Raw genomic sequence first — 25,478 nt, forward strand, 5'->3', positions numbered from 1 at the left:
AGCCTGCGCATCCGGAGCCTGTGCCCCGCAATGGGAGAGGCCACGACAGTGAGAGGCCCGCGTACCGCAAAAAAAAAAAAAAAAAAGAAGAAGAAGTTATTTAGTAAGTTGCTTTTGTAAAAATAATTTGGCGTCCCAATGGGTGGCATCTGATAGACATCAACTAAAAATACAGAACCTGCTGTTGTATAATGTTTATGTGGGTTGTGGTCACTTCAAATAGTGATTTTCAGTGACTAGAGGTTTATAGTAGGATTTTTAGAGGCACTGGTATTATATTTGATTCTAAGGTACAATTTTAATAAAGATAATTTTTGAAGTACTTGGTTTATAAAGCAATTTGGGCAACATGAATTGCTTTTAAGTATACATCCATTAACTGTCCAAGCTGTCAATAAGTAGATCGAAGCTTAGATAATTAGAACCATCCCCATTGTCTAGGTGTACCCAGCATTGACCTTAATCACGATGACCATGTTGTCACCAAACTTAAGAGGAAATAAGTAAAGGTAGAGGAGAGGAAAATTGGATATGCATAAAAGTAATAAAAGGTGAACTATAATTCAGGCCTTTAAAGAAACAGTGTCTTTTTGCCATGCTAAGAGATTCTCTACTTAAGTTCTAATTGTCATGTTTCCCTATATTTAACCAAATGCATGATTTCAGCAAAAAAAAAAAAAAAAAAGAACTTTTAAATGTCTCTGTGTCTCAATTTTCACGATGAAGTTAGGCCAGAACATTTAATTATTTGATGAGATTGCCATATGAAAGCTAGAAAATATCCTTCTACCCACAAGCCGGCGATAATAATTGTTGATTCTATTTATTATATATGCTTGAGTAAAAATAAAGGGGGAAAGGATGCCAAATTGGGCAAGTAAAAAAAGAACAGGCAAGAGTACGTGTGTGTGTGTGTGTGTGTGTGTGTGTGTGTGTGTGTATGTGTAACATTTTGACAGTACTTAATTCACATAAGCATTTTATTACTTCAGATGTTTAACATTTCTTCCCTTTTCTTAATTTGCATATGACATTCAGGCAAATGATCATTTTCTGTGAACACCGCCCAGATTTTGGCTGGAGTGGCTATGGTTATGCTTTGGCACTTTTTGTCGTAGTCTTCTTGCAAACTCTGATCCTTCAGCAGTACCAACGTTTTAACATGCTCACTTCAGCAAAAATTAAGACAGCTGTAATTGGACTGATCTACAAGAAGGTAAAAGATTGAAGAAATTCCCAATTTCTAAATGAACTGTATCCTTATGTGCTTTAAAATAAAGGATCTGGAAAAATAGAAGTGTATATTAAAAAGTTCTAATGTGTCCTTTGAATATACATTTATTTTGCTATGAAAGAACTTTAACTCATCAATATTGGTTGCATTAATTTCTTTATAGGGTCCTCTTTCTATAGTCCCTGAAACTTCTAGTCAACTCTAATCCATGAAATTAAATGATGTTCTTTGTCCACTGTTACATCACTTAACTCCTCCTCAGAAAATGAATGAAATTGAATGTTTTATGGTTGTCTATATTTATGTATCATTAAAATTTCTTTCCATGATCTTTTTCCATCTACATAGTACCTTTTTTTTTTTTTTTTTTTTTGTTGAGGTACGCGGGCCTCTCACTGCTGTGGCCTCTCCCGTTGCGGAGCACAGGCTCCGGACACGCAGGCTCAGCGGCCATGGCTCACGGGCCCAGCCACTCCGCGGCATGTGGGATCCTCCCGGACCGGGGCACGAGCCCGTGTCCCCTGCATCGGCAGGCGGATTCTCAACCACTGCGCCAGCAGGGAAGCCCTACATAGTACCTTTTACTTCCTCTGCTCGCTCTGTCTTTTCATGCAACAAAGCCATCCTTCTCTATACAGTCGTTACCTATTTCTCTTTGAGTCTAAGCCCTTTCCCAGCCAACCCCAAAACCTAGCTGATCCTTATACCTAGCATGACCCTAAAGTTTAATTTGGCCTTTCTTGAAAATACAATTTTAAATACCACCTCTTTACCATTCAGAGCCTTTTATTTGCATGATAGTTATAAACAATTAAAGAGTTTCCTCCCTCCCGTAGCTATCACTGAGTTTTTAAATCAACAGGTGTATTTTGCCTTCTTAGTCTGTACTCCTCTAGAAATTGTGGGCTCTTCAGATTTGGAACAGGAACTTTTAGCCTGTTGTACCTTTATCATCTAAGCGAGTGGCTTTTACACATTTTTATTAAAGTTGGAAGACTGAGTAAAAGAATAAATGAGCCATTGCCTTCAAGAAACTGGGGAGAACTATTAGCACACATAATAAATGTGTGGAACTAAATGCAGATATTATAAGAGATCAGATAAGCAGGAAATCTACAATGTGTGTAGGCAGTTAAGGAAGGTTTCACACAGAAAGGAGACTTGAAATAGTCTTTGGGAAAGCTGTAGGATTTGTGTAAGTGGAAGGAAATATAATTTGGGTTGACCTGGGCATGAAGTGTTACAGACCATTTGGCCATATTAGGCCAAAATGGAGGCATAGAGTGATTTTAGAGACTCTGCAATGACCCAACCTCAATTGAGCCAGGAAATACTGAACTTGAAGTAGAGCTAGCTCTGTATAATGTAGCCCAGATACAGGGTCAGAGAGGCTGCCCCAGTTGTAATTTTAACGGCTGTAAATTCTGAGAATTTACAGAATCCAAATACAGAGAAAAGATTGATCAAAGAGTCTAAGAATCAGTTTAAATGCTAACATTTGTTTTCGATATATGGTCTATATGGAACAGGACTTCATTCATTGATTAAAGCATTGGAGTTTAGGTATAGGATTTGGGTGCATTTACAAGCATAAAAGAATAGATTGTGGTAGAAATTGGAGCAAACTGTCCTAAATAAAAAGGAAGATTAAGTGCTATGGGTGAGTCCATTATAAGGGCAAAAAGACCCTGGAGATAATGTAAGAGGGAACAGAGTCTACAGGAGTGAAACTGTATGGGTCCTTAGAGAATGTTTAATAACAAAGAGCACTCAAGGATCAAAGGAATACAGCAATCAAGCTGGTTCAGTGGATCCTGCAGTAGGGATTAAGATTTAATTCTAACTCCATCAGACAAACAGCAGAAGACATTAGTAGTGACCTGTAGTGCTCGGATGCTCTGGGACAGCCCATGCAGGTGGCACAAATATAAGGCAGTCTTTCTTCTGAATCTCTTATCCTATATCCGCTTTCCAGAGGGACTAACTGGGGTTGCTAAATTTCCCTTCTCCTATGCAGATTTTAGGATTCTGATTTTTGTCATATTTAGATAACTTCAAGATCCTAAATGGCTCTCATAGTGGCACCAGATGACCCATGTTCATCTGACATTGGCCCTCTTCGTCAGGGATTTGTCATTACACTGGGGTAAAGCTGGTCTCACACCTTTTTCTTGGTGAGGAAGGGAGGTGTTTGAAAGCTCTTGTTCTGTATGCATCCACATGACTGCTGCTACTTTGGAGTAAAGTTCAGGGAACATCATTTTTTACGGTTTGTGGGGAAGAACACAGGCCTCCTTCCACTTGATCACTTCACGAATCTTCGGGTCTTAAAACTCAGATTTTGTTACCCCTTAGCTCTCAGTTGCAGGCTCCATGGGAATTCTTGAGGACTAAGAAACAAGATATGGTTCAAAAGCAGCATCAGTTAGTCCTGGGCTTAATGTGGGCAGTCTGAGGGCTTCTGAGGGCTTCTTCCACCAGATACCACCCAATAGGAGTTTCTGTGATTTTTAAAATATTCTATATCCACATTGCCCAGTATGGTAGCCATTAGTCATATACAGCTGTTGAGCCCTTGAAACTGAAACGTGGCTAGTAAGAGTAAGGAAGTAGATTTTTAATTTCAATTGAATTTAAGTTTAATAACTGTGTCTAGACTGTCTACATTTGTGGCTTAATTGTGGGAAGTATATAATATAAAGAAAAAAATTCTGTTTCCATTCTTTAAAATAGATATACTTAAGTGCGGTCAGAAGGAGGAGAGAGAAAGAAAATCCTGGCATACTTTTTTTTGCATCCAAAAGAACTGAAGAAAAATGAATTCTCATAGATTTATGAGGATCCACCTTTACGAACACCATGACTCATTAGAAGTATGGCAACCACTGTTTGAGAATCACTGGGATAGAAATGTTTAGGGCCCAGCAAGTTCTAAATTATATGATGTCTATGACTTACAGCTAGGATGGTCAGGAAAAATAGTTCAGGAAATAAAGATATGAACCAGGGCTGTGGCAATGAGTCCAGAAAGGAACAAATACATGAGGGAGAATGTGAAATTGTAAAACAAATTTCATCGTCATCAGATGAAATGAACCATTAGTGAATGGAGCTCAGTGATAAAAAAGATATTTCCAGTCCGTAAAAAGGGTTTTTGAGGTTGGAAGCCATATCTGGTTTATCTGGGTAGAGCATAATTCAATCAATGAAATGAATGAAGTTTCAAAAAGTGATGAGTCACATAGTTGTGTTCCAGATCCTCCTGAGTGGGTCCCCAACAAGGGTCCCTTCTGTCCAGTGTCCTTCGAGCCAACCAAGTTTGGGTTAGGAGCAAAGGAAAGCTTTATTCTCTGATCAGATAACGGAGATATGGGAGCTCGCTCTAGAGCAGGGGTCCACAATCCCCCTCCCCGCCGCAATGCACAATAGGAGGTGAGCGGCGGGTGAACGAGTGAAGCTTCATCCGCTAATCCCCGTTACTAGCATGAGGCCTGAACCATTCCCCGCCCCACCCCCGACCCCCAGTCCGTGGAAAAATTTTCTGCCAGGAAACCAGTCCTTGGGGACCGCTGCTCTACAGCACAGGGCTCGCGCGACAGGCTGGCAGGGAGGGGAGGGGGCGGGGTTCTTGCTGGGTGGTTGCAGCTGTGCGCTCAGGCTCCTGATCAAGGTGCCAGGCGCAACATCTCTGCTCGCGGCCCGCTGCTGCCATCTTGGATTAAGTGTCATGCGTGGCTACTGCACCCCGACACCGAGCTTCGGTGTAGGCTCAGCCGTTTCCTTTCTCAGGAGGAACTCTGGTCTGAAGGGCCGGGTGAGAGGGCTCTGTACACTGCCCCCTGGGAGCAAAAGTGAGACTAGACTAAGCACCCAGGAAAAGGGGGGAAAAAAAGGTTAGACTTTATTGTATTACCCAGTCCCCTTAGAATTGTTAATGGGTTTTGCCGGTGACAGTTGTGCTTGGTGTGTTTTCCAAAAGGAGGGTATTTATTTGATTCCTTGGATAATTTGATGATTTTGAATTACTCAGTCTTTTAGTATTTTCATAAATACTAAGTGTGGTTTATCTTTTCCTTCTAGAAAAGTGGGAGAAAAGAGTTTATATTTGTTTATAATAGTAAGTTGGGGGTGGGTGCTATTAGAGATCAATGGATCTCTCTTAAAAAATGCTATAGTCTTAATGAAATGAGAATAACTGTTCTTGGATTTCCATTGTTTTACTTGGCCACTTTAAATGGTCAATAACTTATTAAGGGAGTTTACAAAGCTACATTTGGAGGAGGCGTGGATAGAAGCCTAACTATTGTTGTGATTAGTATTTTTTCCTTTTTTCCTCTTATGGGAGCAGTATTTATTCTGTTTTATCATCAGCACCACTGTGCCCCTTAGAAGGCAGTAGCAGAAATGTAAAGGATTCAACACTGCAGTAACCATAGAGCTTAGGGGGATCCTGACACCTTATGAACCTCCCAGGTCTGTGCATCTCCTCTGGCGGCCCCATGACCTCCCACACGCACTGAGCCCCTCAGCTTTAAGCTAGGGAATGTTAGAAGTGTTCCACTGAAGGCCCTGCCTACTTTTTTTCCAGATGGGCTTTTCCTCTGGCTTTGTATTAGTCATTTATTGAATAAATAGATCTTGAGTGCCTCCTGTATACCATTTACTTTTGTTAGATCCAGCTCTCAATCCTGTATCTCTTTAAATCAACGTGGTGGAAATTCTTTAGAACTTTTGTCATATGAATGGACTTTTGCCTCTTTTCCAGTTTAAATATAAACTTCCACTATTTTTACAGTTATTTATGTTTTTCACTGGGAATTTTAAATGGTGGGAAATTAAATAAATGAATTTCTAATATCAACCTTAGTAAGAAGATACCAGTAATTAACCTTAAGGATATTGAATTCAATATAATATTAAATAACATACACAGAGGGAAAGTGAGAATTAGGCTTTGGAAGAAAAGAAAAGATGTATTTCCAACTGGTCCATGAAGGCTTTTCAATACTCTTATCTCTCTAAATCCCCATGGCCCTTCTTACCTATCGTTATGCTTATAATCAGCCTGTGTGTACGGACGTTTGTGTAGGAGGGGAGTGGACTGCACAATTAGATTATAATCTCTTTAAGAATTAGGACTGTATCATTTAAAAATTAGCATTCATTACATATTCATTTATTCACTTGTGTACTTTGTATTGATAAAAGTTAGATGGTTTAGCATTATACGCCAGTAAATAGAGAGGAAGCTCAGTGCTAGAAATCTAGAATTGATTTCTTTCGCAGTTTTTCAATTCCACAAATCGTAAAGGGTTCTTGGTGAATGTATTTGCTTGGGAATCCAACTGTTACTCTCTACCAATACATAATAAATTTTAAAACTATGTAATTTGATCAATAATTGTTTTTTCTTCACCTAAAAACATAGCTCTTGATATTATATGATCTGATGCATAAGTAATCATGCATATTTGTCTAAATATATTACAAATTTTTATTTTTAGTTAAAAGTTACCATTGTTTGACTGTAAAGATACCTCATGATCTACAGAACTCTGAGTATTTTGCTTCTCTTTTTCCAGGCCCTGCTTTTATCTAATGTTTCTAGAAAAAAGTTTTCCACTGGGGAAATTATTAACTTGATGTCAGCAGATGCCCAGCAGCTCATGGACTTGACCGCAAACATCAATCTCCTTTGGTCAGCTCCTTTTCAAATCCTGATGGCCATATCATTCCTTTGGCAAGAGCTGGGTCCAGCAGTGTTAGCAGGGGTGGCAGTCCTTGTGTTTGTTATCCCAGTGAATGCTTTAGTTGCAAATAGAATGAAAAAGCTGAAGGTAAGAATATGATTGCCTCAAGTTACATGTGTCCAACAGTACTTATTACTTTAATACATTTAGGTGCTGAAAATTTATACCTTCTTTTATATTTTTCTGAATTTTTCAAATAATTACCAAAAAGATTAGGCTTTAAAGATGAGAAATAGAAAATAACATATGATTACAAAATAATTACGAATTACTAAACACACTAGTATTTAGGATAACAGGTTGTTCAGTGAATACTTTTAAACTAATTTTTAAAAAATATTCTGGATTTTCAATAATTGTGAGTCAAATTTTTAGGAAAGGACTTAACATTTTCAGGACCTTAATCTAGAGCCCTAAGACATCCAAAGAGACTCCAATATTATATACAAATATTCCAAACAGAAAATATGCTTTAATCATACAAGCAATATTAAAGATATTAACTTGTAAATGTGTACTTTGTTAGATATACAAATACTTATTATTATATATAAAATAATTGTGGCAGTATTATTGGAGGAAACCCTTAAGAAGCAATACCTAAACAATAATAAGTATAAAATAATATAAATATTAAGCATTTGAATAAATGTATAATACTTATATGTTTGCAGAAAAAACAGTATTTGAAAATATACATTTTAATCACTCTAATTTCCAAAGTACTAATAACACTCAAGATAGTACACTTAAAATATAGAAACCTTTATTTATATGTATATATAATTGATAGAGTTTGGGGAATTTTATCCCATTTTAATAGAATATGGATATTATTTTATCATTCCATTCTAAGTAACTATTATATTTTCTACTCTTTTGGAAAATGTACACCTTGTTTTTATCCTACTGCTGGCTACTTTTAAGTTTATAATGTCTATTTATAACTATTTTCTAACATTATCAACAGAATAATATTGCCTGAACATTAAAAGATGGTTTTATATAAAATATTATATAAAATAGAGGAAATACATTGTAGTTTTAAAAATAGCTATGGTCATGTCAATTAAAGTATTAGCAACTCTCGTCAAATATACTTTCATTTTCTTTCCCTTACATAGAAAAGCCAAACGAAGAACAAAGACAAACAGATAAAACTGCTCAATGAAATCTTACATGGAATTAAGGTAATATAAAAAGAGCATGCCTTTAATTTAACTATTTAGAATATACCAATGAGTTAAACAATAAATGAATTTTTTAGCATTCTCAATATCAAAGTAATGATATAAGTATAATTTTTGAGGGAGTATTTTAGATTTCAGATGTATAGGAATTCTTATTGTTGAAATAACATTTAAATAAAGCCAAATAAAATGCAGGTTTTTTTTTTTGATTCTCAACCAACAACTAAACACAAATATCCCAAAAGATACAAAATATTACTTGTTTCAAGGGTAGAAGAGATGGGATGAAGCAGGGCAGAGTGACAATACTATTGTCATCAGTGTGAAGGCAGATTTATACGGGGTACTTTTACTCAGAATAGAAATGATCATACAAATGCTATTCTATGAAAGGTGTGTTACAGATTATTTGTTCCCTAGAAAAGCTACCCCCACTCCACACCACTAACATTTTCTCTGTGGTAAAATGAGTGAAACCTTGTGAACTTTTGTATAGAGATCTTCCTGAATTTACAATGGGGCTATATCCTGATAAACCCATCATAAGCTGAAAATATCCTTAAGTCGAAAATGCATTTAATACACCTAACATACCGAATATCATAGCTTAGCCTAGCCTAAACATGCTCAGATCACTTACATTAGACTACAGTTGGGCAAAATCATCTAACACAGAGCCTATTTTATAATAAAGTGTTGAAAAGTTCATTAATTTATTGAATACTGTACTGAAAGTGAAAAACAGAATGGTAGTATGGTTACAGAATGGTTGCAAGTGCATTGGTTATTTACCCTCTGGACTGTGTGGCTACCCAGCATCATGACAGAGTATTATACCACATATTACTAACCCGGGAAAAGATCAAATCCAAAATTGGAGGTGCAGTTTCCATTGAATGAGCATTGCTTTTGCATCATCCTAAAGTTGAAAAATCCTAAATTGAATCATTGTAAATTGGAGACCTTCGTATATAATTTCAAATCCTATTGCACTTGGATTATAGCTTACCAGATTTTTCTAAAGCACAAAATTTGCAGAGTTCACATGGAATTTCCTTCTAACATTTAAAACTGCATAGGACGTTCCCTCTGTCTGGTGCATCTATCATTATATACACAGAATAAACCCATTATATGTACCCATTGATTTACCTTAGAATCAATAAATGATATACTGTATTGTGCTGTGTAGAATTTTTACAAAAATATAAATTACTGAAGTGAAAGACATTGTAAGATTGAAGATACCTGGAAAGGAGGCTAATATCCATTTAATCATCTGAACTTCAGAATAGCAATAAGTAACTCTGAAATTTAACTCAGGTTATTCAATAAGGTCACACATCCCCAAAGTATATGATCCAGATGCATCTTGCACCTCTTGGTGGGTTAATTGAGAGCTCCTGCATCCATTAGAAAGTAGAGTGATGTATGTTCATAAGTTTTAAGTATTGATATTCATAAAAGGAAATTTGTATTATCAGTAGGACTAGGACAGTGTAGATAAAATAAAAGAAAATTTCTTCAAGATCTAAGCAAAGTTCAAGATTTAAAATAGCAGTCGCAGTAGTAAATACACTAGAATATTGGTAGAGGTCCAAGTGGCAATCAATTAGTATAGTTTAAAGGTGTGAGCAGTTTGCATCCTTGGAGTCTGAAAACAGGTGTCATAGAGCCTCCATTTGATAATGATACTATATTAGCATTTATTGAATATTTTCTGTGTGTCATGCACTGTGCCTATCACTTTATATCTGTTTCCTCATATAATTCTTATAAACCTCAAGAAAAAGATTTCTCATCTTCATTTTACAAATAAGGAAACAAAGTATCTGAGCAGGTAAGGGTCATGTCTAAGTTCACAGAGCTGGTGAGAGATTTTTAGAGATCTCCAGAGAAGCAGGACTAATAGGACAGATGGATAGATAGATAGATAGATAGATAGATAGATAGATAGATAGATAGATAGATAGATAAAGATTTATTTTAAGGAATTGACTTATGATTATGGGATCTGGCAAGTGTGAAATCTGTTGAGCAGCCTGGAAATTCCAACAGGAGTTGATGTTGCCATCTTGAGTCTGGAGGCAGAATTCCTTCCTTCTCAGGGAACCTCAGTTTTTTTCTCTTAAGGTCTTCAACTGATTGGATGAGGCCAACCCATTTAATGGAGTATAATCTGCTTTATTTAAAGTCTGATGATTTAAATGTTAATCAGATCTAAAAATTACCTTCACAGCAACATCTAGACTGGTGTTTAATCAAAGAACTGGGCAACATAACGTAGCCAAATTAACACATAAAATTAATCATCACAAAGAGATAGAGCTGAAATTTGAATGTAGGTCTATCTCACTCTAAAACATATGTGGTGAGCCATTGTATGATTCTGCTTCTGCATGTTTTCCATCTCAGAAAATAGTTTACAATCTCAGAACACCAGTAACCTTTCAGAAAATGGCTTGAAGTCCCAAGACATCAGTTTTCAAGAAATTGGGAGACCAAGGAGAGGAGCTTAGATATTAAGAAATGGGAAGAGAACAGAACTGAGAGTTGGACCAGCAGGAAAATTGACAGGATTAAGCTAGATAGAAACTGCTGTGGAGCTCATGCCAGGAACTGGGATGTTGCCAAAGTCTGGCTCAAGAATAAGCTACTGGTGGGTAAGAGAGACATAAGCCTGGGGAAATGGTGATTTCCTCCCCCGACCCACCCCAGAAAAACACAATTCAAGGAAGTGTTTTGACTCAGTTGAAAACAGGAGAAATTTTCTTTACTTTATAGGTTACATCTTTTTTTTTACCTACACAATTATGTGAGTGTGTGTATGTGTTATAGTGTGTGTATTTGTATGTGTGCATGTTTTTATTCCTTCTATGATATTGATTGTCAAATAGTCATTGTCTGACTTCTTCACAGATCCTTAAACTTTATGCATGGGAACCCTCCTATAAAAAGAAGATTATTGAAATTCGAGAACAGGAATTGGAAGTTCAAAAATCAGCTGGGTATCTTGCTGTATTTTCTATGCTGACTTTAACTTGCATTCCATTCTTTGTGAGTGTGTGTATTATTTCTTGTTTTGATTTTCAAATTTGATTTGCAGATTCACCTTCAAATTACCTGGAATTAAGGTGTCCAAAGTGAAATCTTCTTTATCTGAAATTAAATTTTAAAAATATGCAGTCATTAACCTATGGAGATAAGACAATGAAAGTTTTAAAGAAGGGGAAAATTTTTTTGGTGCATTCTCATTGGTCTGTATTTTTTATATATAATAAGATTTTACATCTTTGTAAATTTCTTATAGATTGAACATATGCCATCCTCATTCTTAAAAAATATAACCTGTATTTCAGAGTTCCATTTCAGCTCTAAAATTTTTTGATTTTCATGATTAATCCTTTTTAAGCAAGACCCAAAGTCACACTACATAGAGTTGGGAAGGGAAGTTATCTAAACATTTATTGAGTATTTCTACTGTTTACCAGACAAGTTATATGCATTGCTTTATTTCATTCTTGAAATAATAAGGCATTACTTTTCTCATTTCACAAAAGGAAATGGAAATATTGATAGTTTGGAAACATCCTCAAAGTTATAGAATTAGTATTTGTAGGTGAATTGTTATGAACTGAGGTCATTCTCCTTCTGTCACTTCATACAAATATTGGGAATCTCATGCTATTTAAAGAGTATAAATTGCCTTGAAATATGAAGTAGCAGCTGAAAGCCAAAGGATAAGAAAACTACATATACCTGAAGCATCAATTTTAACCAAAGTTACCACTCTCAGTGGTGATGGGGTCAGGGAACATTCTATATGTCTCCCCTGTTGTTAATTTAAAATATTATTTTTTTTATTCAAACAAACATGTGGGTATTATGAAAGTAAAAGCAATATTTACATTTGGAATACTTCAGTAGAAATGTCCAAGAAACATTTGTTTAAGACAGTCCTATGTACATGATAGTCAATACATTCTCATGCATAAATGAACTTTTCTGCCTTTTCTAAATGAAACTTACACGAGTAAATATAAATCTTATCAGTCGTGATTTATTTATGCCTTCCTCAGTTAATACTAAGACACAGAGAAAGTATAATTATTGAATATGAGACAGAAGGTATGCACACGTCACTGGAAAAATTTACATAAAACTTCTTCACTTTGAAAAAAGATGAACTACTATATGTTTTAAATGGGAATAATTACTCTAGTGAAAATACGATATGTCAAAGAAGGGAGCTAGACCACATGTTCATAGGATGTCATTATCTAAGATACACAATTGTATGATCTGTACTAAACATTGATTTCATATCCTTCTGCAGTAGTACTGAATAGTACTGAATTTTGGTAAACAGCAACCATAAAGGTTATTAAAATTTTCTTTCCTAATTTTGAGTCTCTAACTCATCATTGAATAATTGAAGATAATAACATATCTCTATTTTTAAGGTGTCCTTGGCAACATTTGGCGTCTATTTCTTACTGGACGAAGGCAACATTTTAACAGCCACTAAAGTGTTCACATCTATGTCTTTGTTTAATATCTTGAGGCTTCCTCTGTTTGATTTACCAATGGTGATCTCAGCTGTGGTCCAGGTACATCCAAAGTATCCTTAAACTGAGAATCATTTCTCTACTGAAATCTATGGTTTTGCATATTTCATTTCTTTGTCTTTTTTTTAAATTTCACTTTTGTAGTTGTTTTACACTGCTTTCAAGATTAACCTCCCTGAATTAATGAGCAATAGAGAACATTATAGAATGGAAGGAATTATGTCTTCTTTGCCTGTGCTTCTCTTCTATAAAAATGACTTTGAAGCATCTTTTCAATAGAAAGTCAATTGACTTTCTTTTCAAGTCAGTCGAAAATGACTTTTCAATATGTGATACTGTTTTCTTTGCTAAGTGTTAGTTTCTTTTATTTACCTTTTTAAAATTTGGTGTTTGACACTATGCCATTAAAGGGTTCATTTTCTGTTTTCAGTTGAAAAATTTTTAACTAGGTGCTTTGCACAGAGCTGGATCTGAATTTTCCCAGGGTTCGGCAGCATTTTATCTGTACTGAATGAATAAACCAGTGAGAAAAGTGCATTGATAATATCAGTCTGCCAACAAACCTTGTATGAGGTATCTGGTTCAGCCTGCTTTTATTGTAATCTCCAATTGCTAGAGGCTCTTTAGATGCTATAATGAGTAGAAGGCGGCTAAAACCACAAGGAATCTGAAGAACTGAGTTCCTTCGTCCCTTTGCCCTGAGATTTTCTCAGTTAAAGTTTTTTTGATATCAGGTTTGGGCATTCCCCCATCAAATCCTTTTCAAGTCTGGGTTCATAAACAAAGTGAATCTTTGCTTATTGGAACCGGCTCTTTGATCTAAGAACTTTTCCTTTTAATTTTTAAATTATTTAAATGAAGAGTAACATACTTCTGCAGTAAATACCAATTAAGCTATTTTTGTTACATAATACCATTTTTATGTTATTTTACTAATAATGACCAACAGAGGGCATAGAAGTACTATTGTTGTGATGCTTTTAACACTTGTTTCACAGCACACTTCTCTTAAAGAAAATGTCATTCTTAGAGTAACAGTTTTGTTTTGCTTTTGAAATTAGAATCTAGCTAAAGATCTGGTATGGCAAAGTGTTTTCCAACTCCTAGTGGTATGCTACTACTGTCACTAAGCAAATACGGAGAACGATTGTCAAAAAAAAAAAAAAAAAAAGAAAAGAGAAGAAAAAGAAAAAGAACCAGCTCTGCATACTGATATGACACACTTGGTAAACAAAACCACAGCGCAATTACATCTTATCCATTAACAATAGACATTTCCTAGCATAAAGTGCATAAAAATATACTAGAGGTTTCATGCAAGTCAGTTTCAGGGGGAAAAATGATTCTATTTATCATAATTGTAGCTAAACATTTTACAGGTATTTTACTATAACTAAGTGTTACTATTGCCAAAACAATCATTTTATTTATGCTCAGAAGCAGAATTCATTCAACCATCCTGAAGTTGCTTTTAAAAACTAACTTTTCTTTAATTATTAATTAATCAGTTATTATGTCTTTACTAGAATGTTAAGGAGGAATTTTGGTTTCTTCTTCTCATGCTTTCCTGCATATATATTTGTTTTGATCTTTGATCCTTGAAACTGTTCTTTTTCTTTATGGATGGACTTATTTATAAACATTAAAACAATGCAAACTATGCTTGCTGAATATTTTTATCAATATCTTCAATTTGCATCCAAAAATTTTAATCATACTGTAAATCACAATAAATGCTTTTCAGTTTAACTTGTGCTTGAAAACCAAAATATTTCATTTGCATTTATTTTGATAGACAAGAATATCATTGGTTCGTTTGGAAGACTTTCTCAACACTGAGGACTTTCATCCTCGAAGTATAGAAACAAAGTACATAGGCGGTCAGCAGTTCCTCTTTGTATTCAATATTTATTTGACTTCTAGGCTGAAGACAATTGATTCTAAGATACATTTGTATTTATTTTTTCTTCCTAGATCATGCCATTGGTTTTACAAATGCTTCCTTTTCCTGGGATAAAACAGGGATTCCAATATTAAAAGAGTAAGTCATGGTTTGGGGAAAATTAAAAACAAAAAAATTTTAGCATTGAATTCTATAATGTTCCATGTTTTTATTTTTTAGAGTTTTTAAGCAGAAGATGAATCTATTGGAATTTACAAGATTTTTTTTAAACCTCTCACAGAACATTTCATTTTTATGGTTGTTTTACTCTCTTTTTTCCCTTTCCATTTCCTCTATTTCCTCTGCAGCATTTGTTGTTGCATTTTGGAAGTTTGGGTGTTTGTAGAATAATGTAGGACAATGTGAATAGCAGCAATTTCAGGGATGATACCCAGTGCAGTGATACAGTGACTTGTCTAGGAATATACATTAAAAACAATTATAACAAGAACTTCTTATGTCATCTCTCTCCTTTTCTTGTCATGCAGCTTAAACATAAAGATTCCAGAAGGAGCTTTAGTGGCTGTTATAGGGCAAGTTGGGTCTGGAAAATCATCTCTGCTTTCTGCTGTTCTAGGGGAAATGGAGAAACTTAAAGGAGTAGTCCAAAGAAAGGTAAAGTCAACAATGCATTCTTTTCACATTTCCTAGTGTAATAGGCTACAGCCAGCACATCATTAGTGTCAATAAGAATTTATCAAATTGAATTGAAGATGCAAGTATTTAATGAGCATTTCTAGTTTGTAACAAACATTTAAATTTCCACAGAAATTGATTAACTATGGATGGCTTAGTAAGAGCCTTCTGTCCTCCAAATACTTCAGCAAATCATTTAGGAATGCTTATGGTAATTGTTTGATGATATTAACTAAATTGCAACCAATTATAGAGAAACGAATGTGATTTATAATGTAATTTGATTAGGTTTCTAATTATCATTCACTGCAATGTTTCCTAAGTAATTACGGCCGGTCCATTTCTAAGAAATCTTGTAGTTGCTCATGAGAAGGACATTTGACCTAGAAAAACCTCAGGAAAATAATAATATTAATAGCTTACATTCAAATTTAAGCCTTTGGACTAAGGAGAGGTCTACTCCCAGCCATTTGTTTTATTCTTAAAGGTCAGTAGGAATAAGAGTTCAAGAAGTTCTTCATCAACTTTTTCTTCTTTGAAATACTAGACTATCTAATGAGTTTTTCCTTAGACCCAACTAACTCTTAGGTAAAATACTATCTATTCGCTCCTCTCACATCTGACAAGATGGAGAAGCTCTATGGATCTGAAACCAGTGTCTTCACAGTTTTGTTCTCGAGAAAAAAGCAACTCCAAATCTTTTTATTTTTTGTTCATAATATATCTTTCCTCATGTCTTTATATCTTTCCTGGCTCCAGTTCTTTAGTGATTATTTATTTCTCTCTCAGCATTGCTATTTCTCAGTTTGGAATCAAGTATGATTTTTAGGACTTTTTCTGATAAGATTACACTTAATAAATACCACTACTTTTTACTTTAAGTACACTATCTTTGTCTCCTTATGCTCTTCCTAATGATTACAATCAGCCATTTGTCTATCAATCAAGATGACTATAACTTTTCCTAGGCCAGTAAGTATCTTTTAAAAATATAATGCTTGTCATGTTGATTTTATTATCGTTCAGTTTCTTTGGCTAATTTCACAAAGCAATTATTGAGCACTTACTATGTGCCTAGCACTTAGTACCAGGGAAATAAACATGAATAGGATATGCTACTCTTCTTACAGAGCTCAAAGTCTAGTGAGGGAGATACTAAGATCAATTACAACAAGTATTTAAATTAGATTTTTAAAATGAAACAGTATAAAAACAAATTCTGCTTTAAAGAGAAAAATAATCAGAAAGTAGGTAGCCTTTTATTTAATCTTGAAAAATAATTAGGAGCTTATCAAGATAAAAACAATATCAATTCTAGGTTTCACCTGATGCATAAATGGTAACAATAAGCTTGAAAGGTTAAGCAGTAGATTGAATAAGATAATGTGCAAAGACCTAGACTAGTTCTTGGCATAGTCAGCTGGCTCCCTATGAATTTTTATGGTTATTGTTATCTTCATTATGATTGTTGAGGTACTCATGGTAAGATTTAAAGATTATTTCTGATACCTTTGAGAATTCATAATTAAGAAAGTGTTCATGGTGATAATAGAAACCATAACATTGCTATTACTAATCATAAAGCAGAGATGACACACTTTGTTTATGTTAAGCTAGGGTTGTCAAAGAGAAACAATATATTTTTTTTTCAGAGGTATATAACGTGTTTTAATTCTCTCGGAAGAATTTCTCTTTAATGGCTTGTTTTTCTTTCTTTTTTTTTTTCTTAAAGATTTGATGAAAGTTCATAATAATGCAATTGACAAGGAAATTTAGTTATTTCTGAGATATACATTTTAAAGTAATAACTAGAATTATGACTTATAACATTATACCAGAATATATAAGATTTTTAGAAATTTCATGTAATGTCTGAAACACTTATATTAACATATTTCCATACAAATAACCCAAAGAAAGTTTAGTATTAGTTGTTTGTTTTTGTTTGTTTGTTTGTTTCTTTATACTGCAGGTTCTTATTAGTCATCAATTTTACACACATCGGTGTATACATGTCAATCCCAATCGCCCAATTCATCACACCACCATCCCCACCCCACCGCGGCTTTCGCCCCTTGGTGTCCATACGTTTGTTCGCTATGTCTGTGTCTCAACTTCTGCCCTGCAAACCGGTTCATCTGTACCATTTTTCTAGGTTCCACATACATGCGTTAATATACGATATTTGTTTTAAAGGGAAACAATATTATCTGTCTGTATAATTGGCCACATTGTTCTTTAGGAAGCTTGTTGGTCTGGATCAGTGGAGGATTTGAGGTACCACATTCTGAATTATTTCTGAAAACATTTTTAATCCTAAATATAAGTGTCATCCTTATTATATCTAATTTAGTAGTAATATCATAATGATGGCATGGCCAACTTAACATTTAGTATTTATAAGGTGATCTTGTTTACATATTTATGTTTCTCAAGGTTTCACATGAACACTTTTTTGAGGCTTATCATTCCAACGTTCAAATTCTAAGATCCCCTATTCTCAGTTTCTAAGGCTTCATCAGACATCATTCATGCAGAGTATCCAATATTCAGTGTTCTTTGATAAAACATCAGAGATAAAACATTAGCAAAACTTCTATTGTAGTTTATTATTAAGAACGAAATGAAACAGAAACATTTTCATTTGTATGTGAGTTGCAAATGATAATTATAATGATAATAAAAGGAAAAATTTACATCTCTGTGAAAATTGATCAACTTTTTTTCAGCTGCTGTCATACCAGAACATCAAGTCCACACCTCTCAATGTAGTATTTAGTTCCAGTTTTATATTATATACCACTTTTCCCTGTTCTGCAATCTTTTCTCCTATGTTCTTCACCCTCTGTTCCCCTTATCTTGACTAATGTATATCAAGTATTCAGAACTTCTATCACCCGAGGACAGATTTAATATGCTATTCTAATCAAAGGTTATTCACTAAGTGAGGCAATTCAAGAGCAATTACTTTTGTGTTCAAGATCAAGTCAGATCAGAATTATATTGTTTTGGCTCAAAAGCCATTCTATGTCTTACATGCTCAACAAGGAGGAATTAAAAGTTAATCTTTGATGTTCAAAGTAGTTGGTAGAAATCAAAAGACTGGTAGTTACACTCAGGTCTACGTCAGAAAGTACTTTAAATGTGTGGTATTGTTACAGAGTGCATAATATTCAAAATACTCAAATCAGTGTTTGGATAGAGTCCATGGGGCAGATTGAAATGTGAGTCTCTAGTTCAAATACTGGGAGTCCTTTGGAAGACAAGGGCTAGTTAAAAGGATATTTTATGTAGCAGAGTCATATTCAAGAATAATGTCAAGACATAAAATTATCAAAAAATGAATTTAAGAGCAGTGAGTATGTGGAAGAGAGAGATGTGCTGCCCAGACCCCCCCTTCTAGGAAGGGCTTGCCACCCAACCTTGGGAGTACATATAGCACATCAGCACCTTCATGCTGGCCTCCTAGGGTCCCACTCTGAAAGGCCAGGCCAGTTCAGCCTAACAGAGAACAACTCTGATGGGTGATGCACCTCCATAGCTCTCTGGAGGATTGACCAAAGCTTTGTTGGATCTGGATTGCTGTGTGACTTCCTGCTCTACCCAATCCTCCTTCTTCCTTTTCTTTCCTAAGAATTGATCCCAAATAAACAACTTGCACCCCAAATTTAATATTATGGGCTGAATTGTGTTCCCCCCAAATTCGTATGTTGAAGTCCTAACCCACAGTACCTGAGAATGTGACTGTATTTGGAGATAAGGTCTTTAAGTAGGTAATAAGTTAAAATAAGGTCAGTAGGGTGGGCCCTAATCCAGTATGGCTGATATCTCTATGAGAAGAAGAAATTAGGGCACACACACAAAGGGAAGGCCATGTGAAGACTCAGGAGAAGAAAGCCATCTACAAGCTAAGGAGACAGGCCTCAGGAGAAGCCAACCCTGCCAACACCTGATCTCACACTTGTGAGAAAAGAAATTTCTGTTGTTTAAGCAACCCAGTTCATGGTACCTTGTTAGGGTAGGTAGAGCTGACTAATAGACTCAGTGTCTGCTTCCAGAAAATCCCACCAGACAGGTAACTTTGATAGAAGCTAGAGTGAAAGTAAATAAAAGGCACAAAGTAACTCATTTGAAGGGGCCTCTAATAAAAATACATAAGATTAAAACAGGATATAAGATTAAAATGTAAATAGAATATATTTACATTTAAGAAATAATCTAAATATTTTTAAATTCAATTTAAAGAAAGCAAAACCATGGACTAAATATGTTCCTTTAATATGGTGCATGCAAGTTCTCCTTTTCCCTTGTTAAGAGTATTTCTTTTATTTATTTCTTTTTTAGGGCTCTGTGGCTTATGTTTCCCAGCAGGCTTGGATTCAGAATTGCATTTTGCAAGAAAACATTCTCTTTGGCTCTGTCATGCAGAAGCAGCTTTATGAGCGAGTTTTGGAAGCCTGTGCTCTCCTTCCCGATTTGGAGCAGTTACCAAATGGAGATCAAACTGAGATTGGAGAAAGAGTAAGGAAAATATATTTTATCTTATGCAGGAATAACATTCCATTCAGCTGTGCTAATAAAATATTTATAGCCTTTTTACTGAGGTCTTGAAGAGCTATACAACTATAATTTTAAAAAGTCATTGTAGAATTCCTATGAAAGAGATGGCCATATTAAGGACGAATAATTATTTATTATTGACTATTTGGAAAATAGATTAAAAATCAGCAGGAAATTCTGTTGTTAGTATCCAAATGGGGGAATGAAAGCCCACCAAGTGGATCATCAACGCTTTGCCTTAGTTGCTGGCATAATGCTGTTCACTATCTAATGAGGGAATAATAGTTTTGTTTCTTCCTGAAGCTCTTGTGCACAAAGTCAAGCCTAGGACAGTAGCAACAGAGTCCCAGTCTCCAGTGGTGGCACCAAGGCCAGGTTCCAACGAGGCTCTGAGATGATGCTGTCATGAATGTACCAGTTCCATATTTACACATTCCTGCTTAAGAGGAACTTGTTTCCCAGGCGTCGTATTCTTTGTTCTATTTTATTTTCATCACATTAATGAATAGACATTATGCTGCCCAGTGTTTTGGAGTTAAAAATAAAACAAAACAAAACAAGATATCATGAGCCAAAGTATGAAGCCCAAGAGATGATCCCCAACCCACGACTAAAATCTCCACTAATTAAACAGGAATGCAAAAGAAGCCTCTGCCTACGATTCATGTGTACTATGAAGATAAGTAAATAATCCTTCGTGCTTTGAATTTCTGAGAAGAGAGTTAGCATAACATCGTTAGGCATTTTTACCCCGGCTTCAAGTTGTTTAATTGTCTTGTTATATAAATTGAAAACTATAGAACAAAACTATAGAAAGGGGAAATATTTAAAATGGAGGGTGTACATTTTGCTGTACATCTGAAACTAACACAACATTGTAAATCAACTATATTTCAATAAAAATTTAAAAAATAAAACCTAGGATGAGGCAAATTTTACCTTTAACTAGACTTACATTGGTTTCATTCATAGCCTGTTACTTTGCAGATGTATTTTCTGAAAGTGTTAAATTGATTTAATTTTTTTGCAACCTCTGTGTTTTTTCTGGCATCTTCACTATCCCTTGGCGAAATGGCACCATAGCTAGAATTATGCAGAAATGTGACTTCTTTTTCAAACTTGTTAATACATATCGAACATTATGCTGATAAAGCCAATCTCTAATAAAATGAAATAGCTAAGTATGTAACTAAAAAATTAAAGTGGGAAAAATTCAAAATGTGAAGTATAGATTTAATATAGTCATTAAATATTATTGCCACTTATAATTTCTGCTTTTTATATTTTTCAATTAAATTTCTCCCAATCTGATGATGTACTTTAAAATAAACATATAATTGAATATTTCAAAAAGAAATCTCTTTACAGCTGTTTATGAGACAACCAAGATAATGACTGTAGAATTTTCCTCACTTTTATTCATCTTTTTCTTTGGCATTCTTCCATTGAACACAAATAGTTATTAATCTATTATATGCCCTTATTCTGCAATGGGGTATATAAGGGTGAGCAAAAGAGCTATCAATCACCCAGTCTTCAAGGGACTGCAATCAACTGGATCTCTGCCAATGATATTATCAATTGTCTTTACCAATATTTATTTGGACACTATGTGCTGGAAATGCAAGGATAAACTAGGCAGGAGCTCATAGGAGAGTGAGACACTGACATGGGTATTGTCATTTCTAGCAATGGGTGAGTAAACAGGACACTGCAAGACAAGAAGGGAGGGAATGAATCACTTTACTTGGAAGTCTGGGTAGAAGATTGATTTCAAGGAGGACTTAGAGTATCTTTTGAGTTGAAAAGGGAGGATATGGGCATCCAAACAGAGTGTATAGGCTCTGCGCAAATATGAAAAGGCAGGCTAGTCTGCTTGTAGGTCACAGTCACTTGAGAAGGCTGCATTGGGTGAGTGGTTGAAAGATGAGTTAATACCAGAATATAAGTATCTTAGGTTTCTACTAAGGAATTTGCTGATGCTCATGGATGATCTGAAGAGAGAGATATGGACGTACAAGATTTTTAAGCAAGATGATAACATGATTACAAGATACGTGATGACAAGTCAGAGGATGGATTGGAGAGAGGAGTGATTGGGTGATAATAGCTAATGTTGATTGTGTTTGTATTCGGTATTGGCTTTGTTCTAAATATTTTACACTCAGTAAATGCTCATGACAAGCCTGTGAGTTGGGGGCTGTTATAATCACACACACACACACACACACACACACACACACACACACACACATATGTATCATATTACTTTGTATATATTTTATATATAAAAAGTATATATAAAATATATGTATATACTTTATATATATATATACTTTTAATATATACTTTATATATATATACAAATATATATATATATATATATATTTGTATATATTTTTTTCACTCCTGGCTCCCCTGCTAAAATGTGAACTCCTCATGACAGAGGCTCGGTTTCATTTACCTTTAAATCCCAAGTGCTAACACAGCACCCAGAATAGAGGAGATATTTGTTGAATAGTAGGAGGATGAGAAAGGCAAAGAAGCAGTGACATTTTACAATTATAGGGCACTGGCTAAGTTCTGTGCTGCATGGAGAGCTTTTAAACCAGATCTGTAAACACTAAATATAAAATAAATCAAGTAAATTGGGCCTGGCCCCATAATTCTCCATACATGGCTGTACACGTCAACTTTAATTCTCACATAGAGTGACGTATATTCCTTATTCTTGCTTCTTAGAGTTGTACTTTTGCCAACAAGACTTGTACTAATCTTTCTACAGAAGAAAATAGGACATGTTGATTGCCGCTTTGGTAATTTAGCTATTATTCTCAGTCTCCTATGTGTCAATTTAAAAATGATCACCAGTGTCAGTACACAGCTGGCAGCCAAAAGTTTTCTTTAATGTTCCACAGGCACAACTTCTCAGAGTTAGGGAACCGGAAATTCTTTTCTCCATAACTGTTAGTATCTACTTTTGAAAGCAAGCAATTAAGAGAAAGCAGATGTATCTGTTAATTTGCACAAATTAGTCGTACTAGGAAATAGAGGCTTTGGGAATTTTAGGATAAAGAAAGGTTGGAGTGTTAACCCTGAATTATTACCTATCCCTGCTACAGAAGAGAATTTGGACATAACTCTATGTGCTTTGAGATTTACACATTTTTCCTCTGGTTTTGTTTTGTTCCTTTTTCTCCTGCTTCATTTTCAGGGTGTGAATATAAGTGGGGGTCAGAGGCATCGAGTCAGTCTGGCCAGAGCTGTCTATAGTGGGGCCGACATCTACCTCCTGGATGATCCCTTGTCTGCAGTTGATGTTCATGTTGGAAAGCAACTTTTTGAAAAAGTGATTGGGTCCTCCGGCATGTTGAAAAACAAGGTAGCCATAGCGTCACTTATGCTTTAGTGAGGGAAGGAGAGGATAATCTATGTAGCATTGTGCCCCAAAGTCTAATATTTTGTTTATTTGTTGAAGCAGAGTAGTTAAATTTCACATAAAGAATGAGATGTTATATTGCTCTTTTACAGACACACTTTAATGAATGTTTTAAAATTTTTTACAAGTTTACTCTGACCACAACTTATGTGATTATTACCTCATTGACTAATAACTATATTCGAAGGTGGTTTACATGCCAAAATGAGTTGTTTTTAGCTTAGGTGACTTTTTTTGAAAAGTGGTATTTTGATGCATAGCACTTTTATAAAAAATAGTATTACTTTATTATTTATTACTTAAAATGTGGTATTATTAATCTAGCATTCATAACAATTCAATTGCTTTGTGAAGGAACCAAGAAGAAAGGAATTAATATTTACCAAGTGCATACTATGTTTGACACTAAATTAGTTCATTTAGTTCTTATAACAAGTCTCTGACATAGGCATTATCGTTATTCCTGTTTTATACATGAAGAAACTCAGGGCTTATAATGACTTGATGTAGCTTGCTTAATTTAAGAACCACAGAGATTTTTAAAAGCTTGTCTGACCACAAAACCATACTCATCGATTCACAATACGTGTTTACAGATTTATTAATATAGAGAATTCTGGAAAAATTAAATAAATGTATAAAATAATAAAATAAATATTTAAGTAAAGAATAGACAAATGTCTTTACTTATTGAAATGAAACCAAGATAAATCTTCTCATTCAATTTTGTGTATATGTATACAATAATATGGAAAGATTTAAAAATAAAGACTTGAATCAAACATGTTTTCGTAATGCTACAGGACCTTAGAAAAAGGAAGCAAGAATGACCGTTATAAGATTGTTTTTAATTTGCTGTAAATTTGATTCATTTTTAATGAATGAAGAATACCTGAACTAATGGGTTAAAAACATTTGCTGACTTCTTTTTTCTTTTTTTTTTTTTTTTGTCTAGCAGTGTATCATCATTCATTGTGAAATATATTTATATGTGCTGCCTTAAACTGGCACCTACCAAGAATTATACTCTAAAATAGTAAAGACAAAAAATAATGATTGCAGCTCTCTTTAAAATGGCTTATTTTTGCCATCTTTTGTAACCCAGGGAATAAAATACTCTTTTGCAGACTCGAATTTTAGTGACACACAACCTCACACTTCTACCCCTGATGGATCTTATTGTTGTAATGGAAAGTGGCAGGGTAGCACAAATGGGAACATACCAGGAACTTCTGTCTAAAACCAAAAATCTCACGAATTTGCTTCAGGCCTTCAGTGAACAAGAAAAAGGTGAGGACACAGTGAAAAATAAACCTAAGATACAGTGTGCTTACGCATTTTGAAAGCCCATTAATTGCCTGATTTCTTACTATGCATTTTTCTTCATTCATGCTACTTAAGTCAGGAACTGGGTGTCTTCCTTTCTCTAGAAAAGAAACAAATACGTTGGGACACATCAGCTAAAAATCAACCTTGTTTATGATTTTTAAGCAAAATGTTATGCCCCAGGGTCATTTTGTTCATTTATGAAATAAGAGATTAGATGATTTATAAGCTCTATTGCAGGTTTAGAATATAATGGGTCTAAACATTCTACTTTCTTTGAAATTAAATCCATGTCAAATAAATAATAAATATTTAAAACATACTGTCGCACGTTGTGGGAGAGAAACAAAAGAAAAGAAAATCTGAAGAATGACAAAGGTGAATGATATTTGTCTAACTTTTACAAAATAACAACTGAGTTTATTTACTACTAATTTTTGTTACTATAGTCCTAGTATTTTAAATTAAGATTCATAGATATTTGTGTAAATGAAGTGGTTTGATCTTTATCTAATTAGGACATAAGGATGTTTGAAATCTAGTATTAGTTTAATATTCCAGAGATCAGTCATTTTCCAGCTCTGAAAGTTGGATGTACCATTATCTTTTTCCAGCTGTAGATGTTTTCTCATGTGTACCACCATCATGATCCTTGTTCTATACCTTTCCAGAACACCACTGAGAAATGGCTGCAAAACCAGTGAACTATTTCATAATTGCAGGCTAAAAGAAGACATATAGAGTTATTCTTAGTATTTCCTACATGAACTGGTATCTATTCATTCACTTTACACTTTACCTGGATATAAAAGTCAGAAAGATATGAAACCAGT

The 25,478-nt window shown here is 34.6% G+C and overlaps 1 protein-coding gene across 5 annotated transcripts in view; it reads left to right on the forward strand.

Moving 5' to 3' along the window:
• LOC102993447 (ATP-binding cassette sub-family C member 2-like) overlaps positions 1–25,478 on the forward strand; it is a 77,878-nt gene that overhangs the window by 17,393 nt on the left and 35,007 nt on the right. For 2 of the 5 annotated variants that reach the window (XM_028494319.1, XM_028494318.1), the window contains exons 3-13: positions 1,039–1,216; positions 6,817–7,071; positions 8,109–8,174; positions 11,094–11,231; positions 12,638–12,784; positions 14,538–14,622; positions 14,717–14,783; positions 15,173–15,299; positions 19,665–19,841; positions 23,095–23,262; positions 24,447–24,609. In XM_028494319.1, the coding sequence (XP_028350120.1) occupies positions 1,039–1,216; positions 6,817–7,071; positions 8,109–8,174; positions 11,094–11,231; positions 12,638–12,784; positions 14,538–14,622; positions 14,717–14,783; positions 15,173–15,299; positions 19,665–19,841; positions 23,095–23,262; positions 24,447–24,609 (1,571 nt within the window). Of the gene's footprint in view, positions 1–20; positions 104–1,038; positions 1,217–4,088; positions 4,108–6,816; positions 7,072–8,108; positions 8,175–11,093; positions 11,232–11,280; positions 11,309–12,637; positions 12,785–14,537; positions 14,623–14,716; positions 14,784–15,172; positions 15,300–19,664; positions 19,842–23,094; positions 23,263–24,446; positions 24,610–25,478 lie in introns of those variants that run through there. The other 3 variants (XM_028494320.1, XM_055086793.1, XM_028494321.1) reach the window with 3 other exon arrangements.

The sequence above is a fragment of the Physeter macrocephalus genome, chromosome 1 (genome assembly GCF_002837175.3).
Source record: "Physeter macrocephalus isolate SW-GA chromosome 1, ASM283717v5, whole genome shotgun sequence".
NCBI lineage: Eukaryota > Metazoa > Chordata > Mammalia > Artiodactyla > Physeteridae > Physeter > Physeter macrocephalus.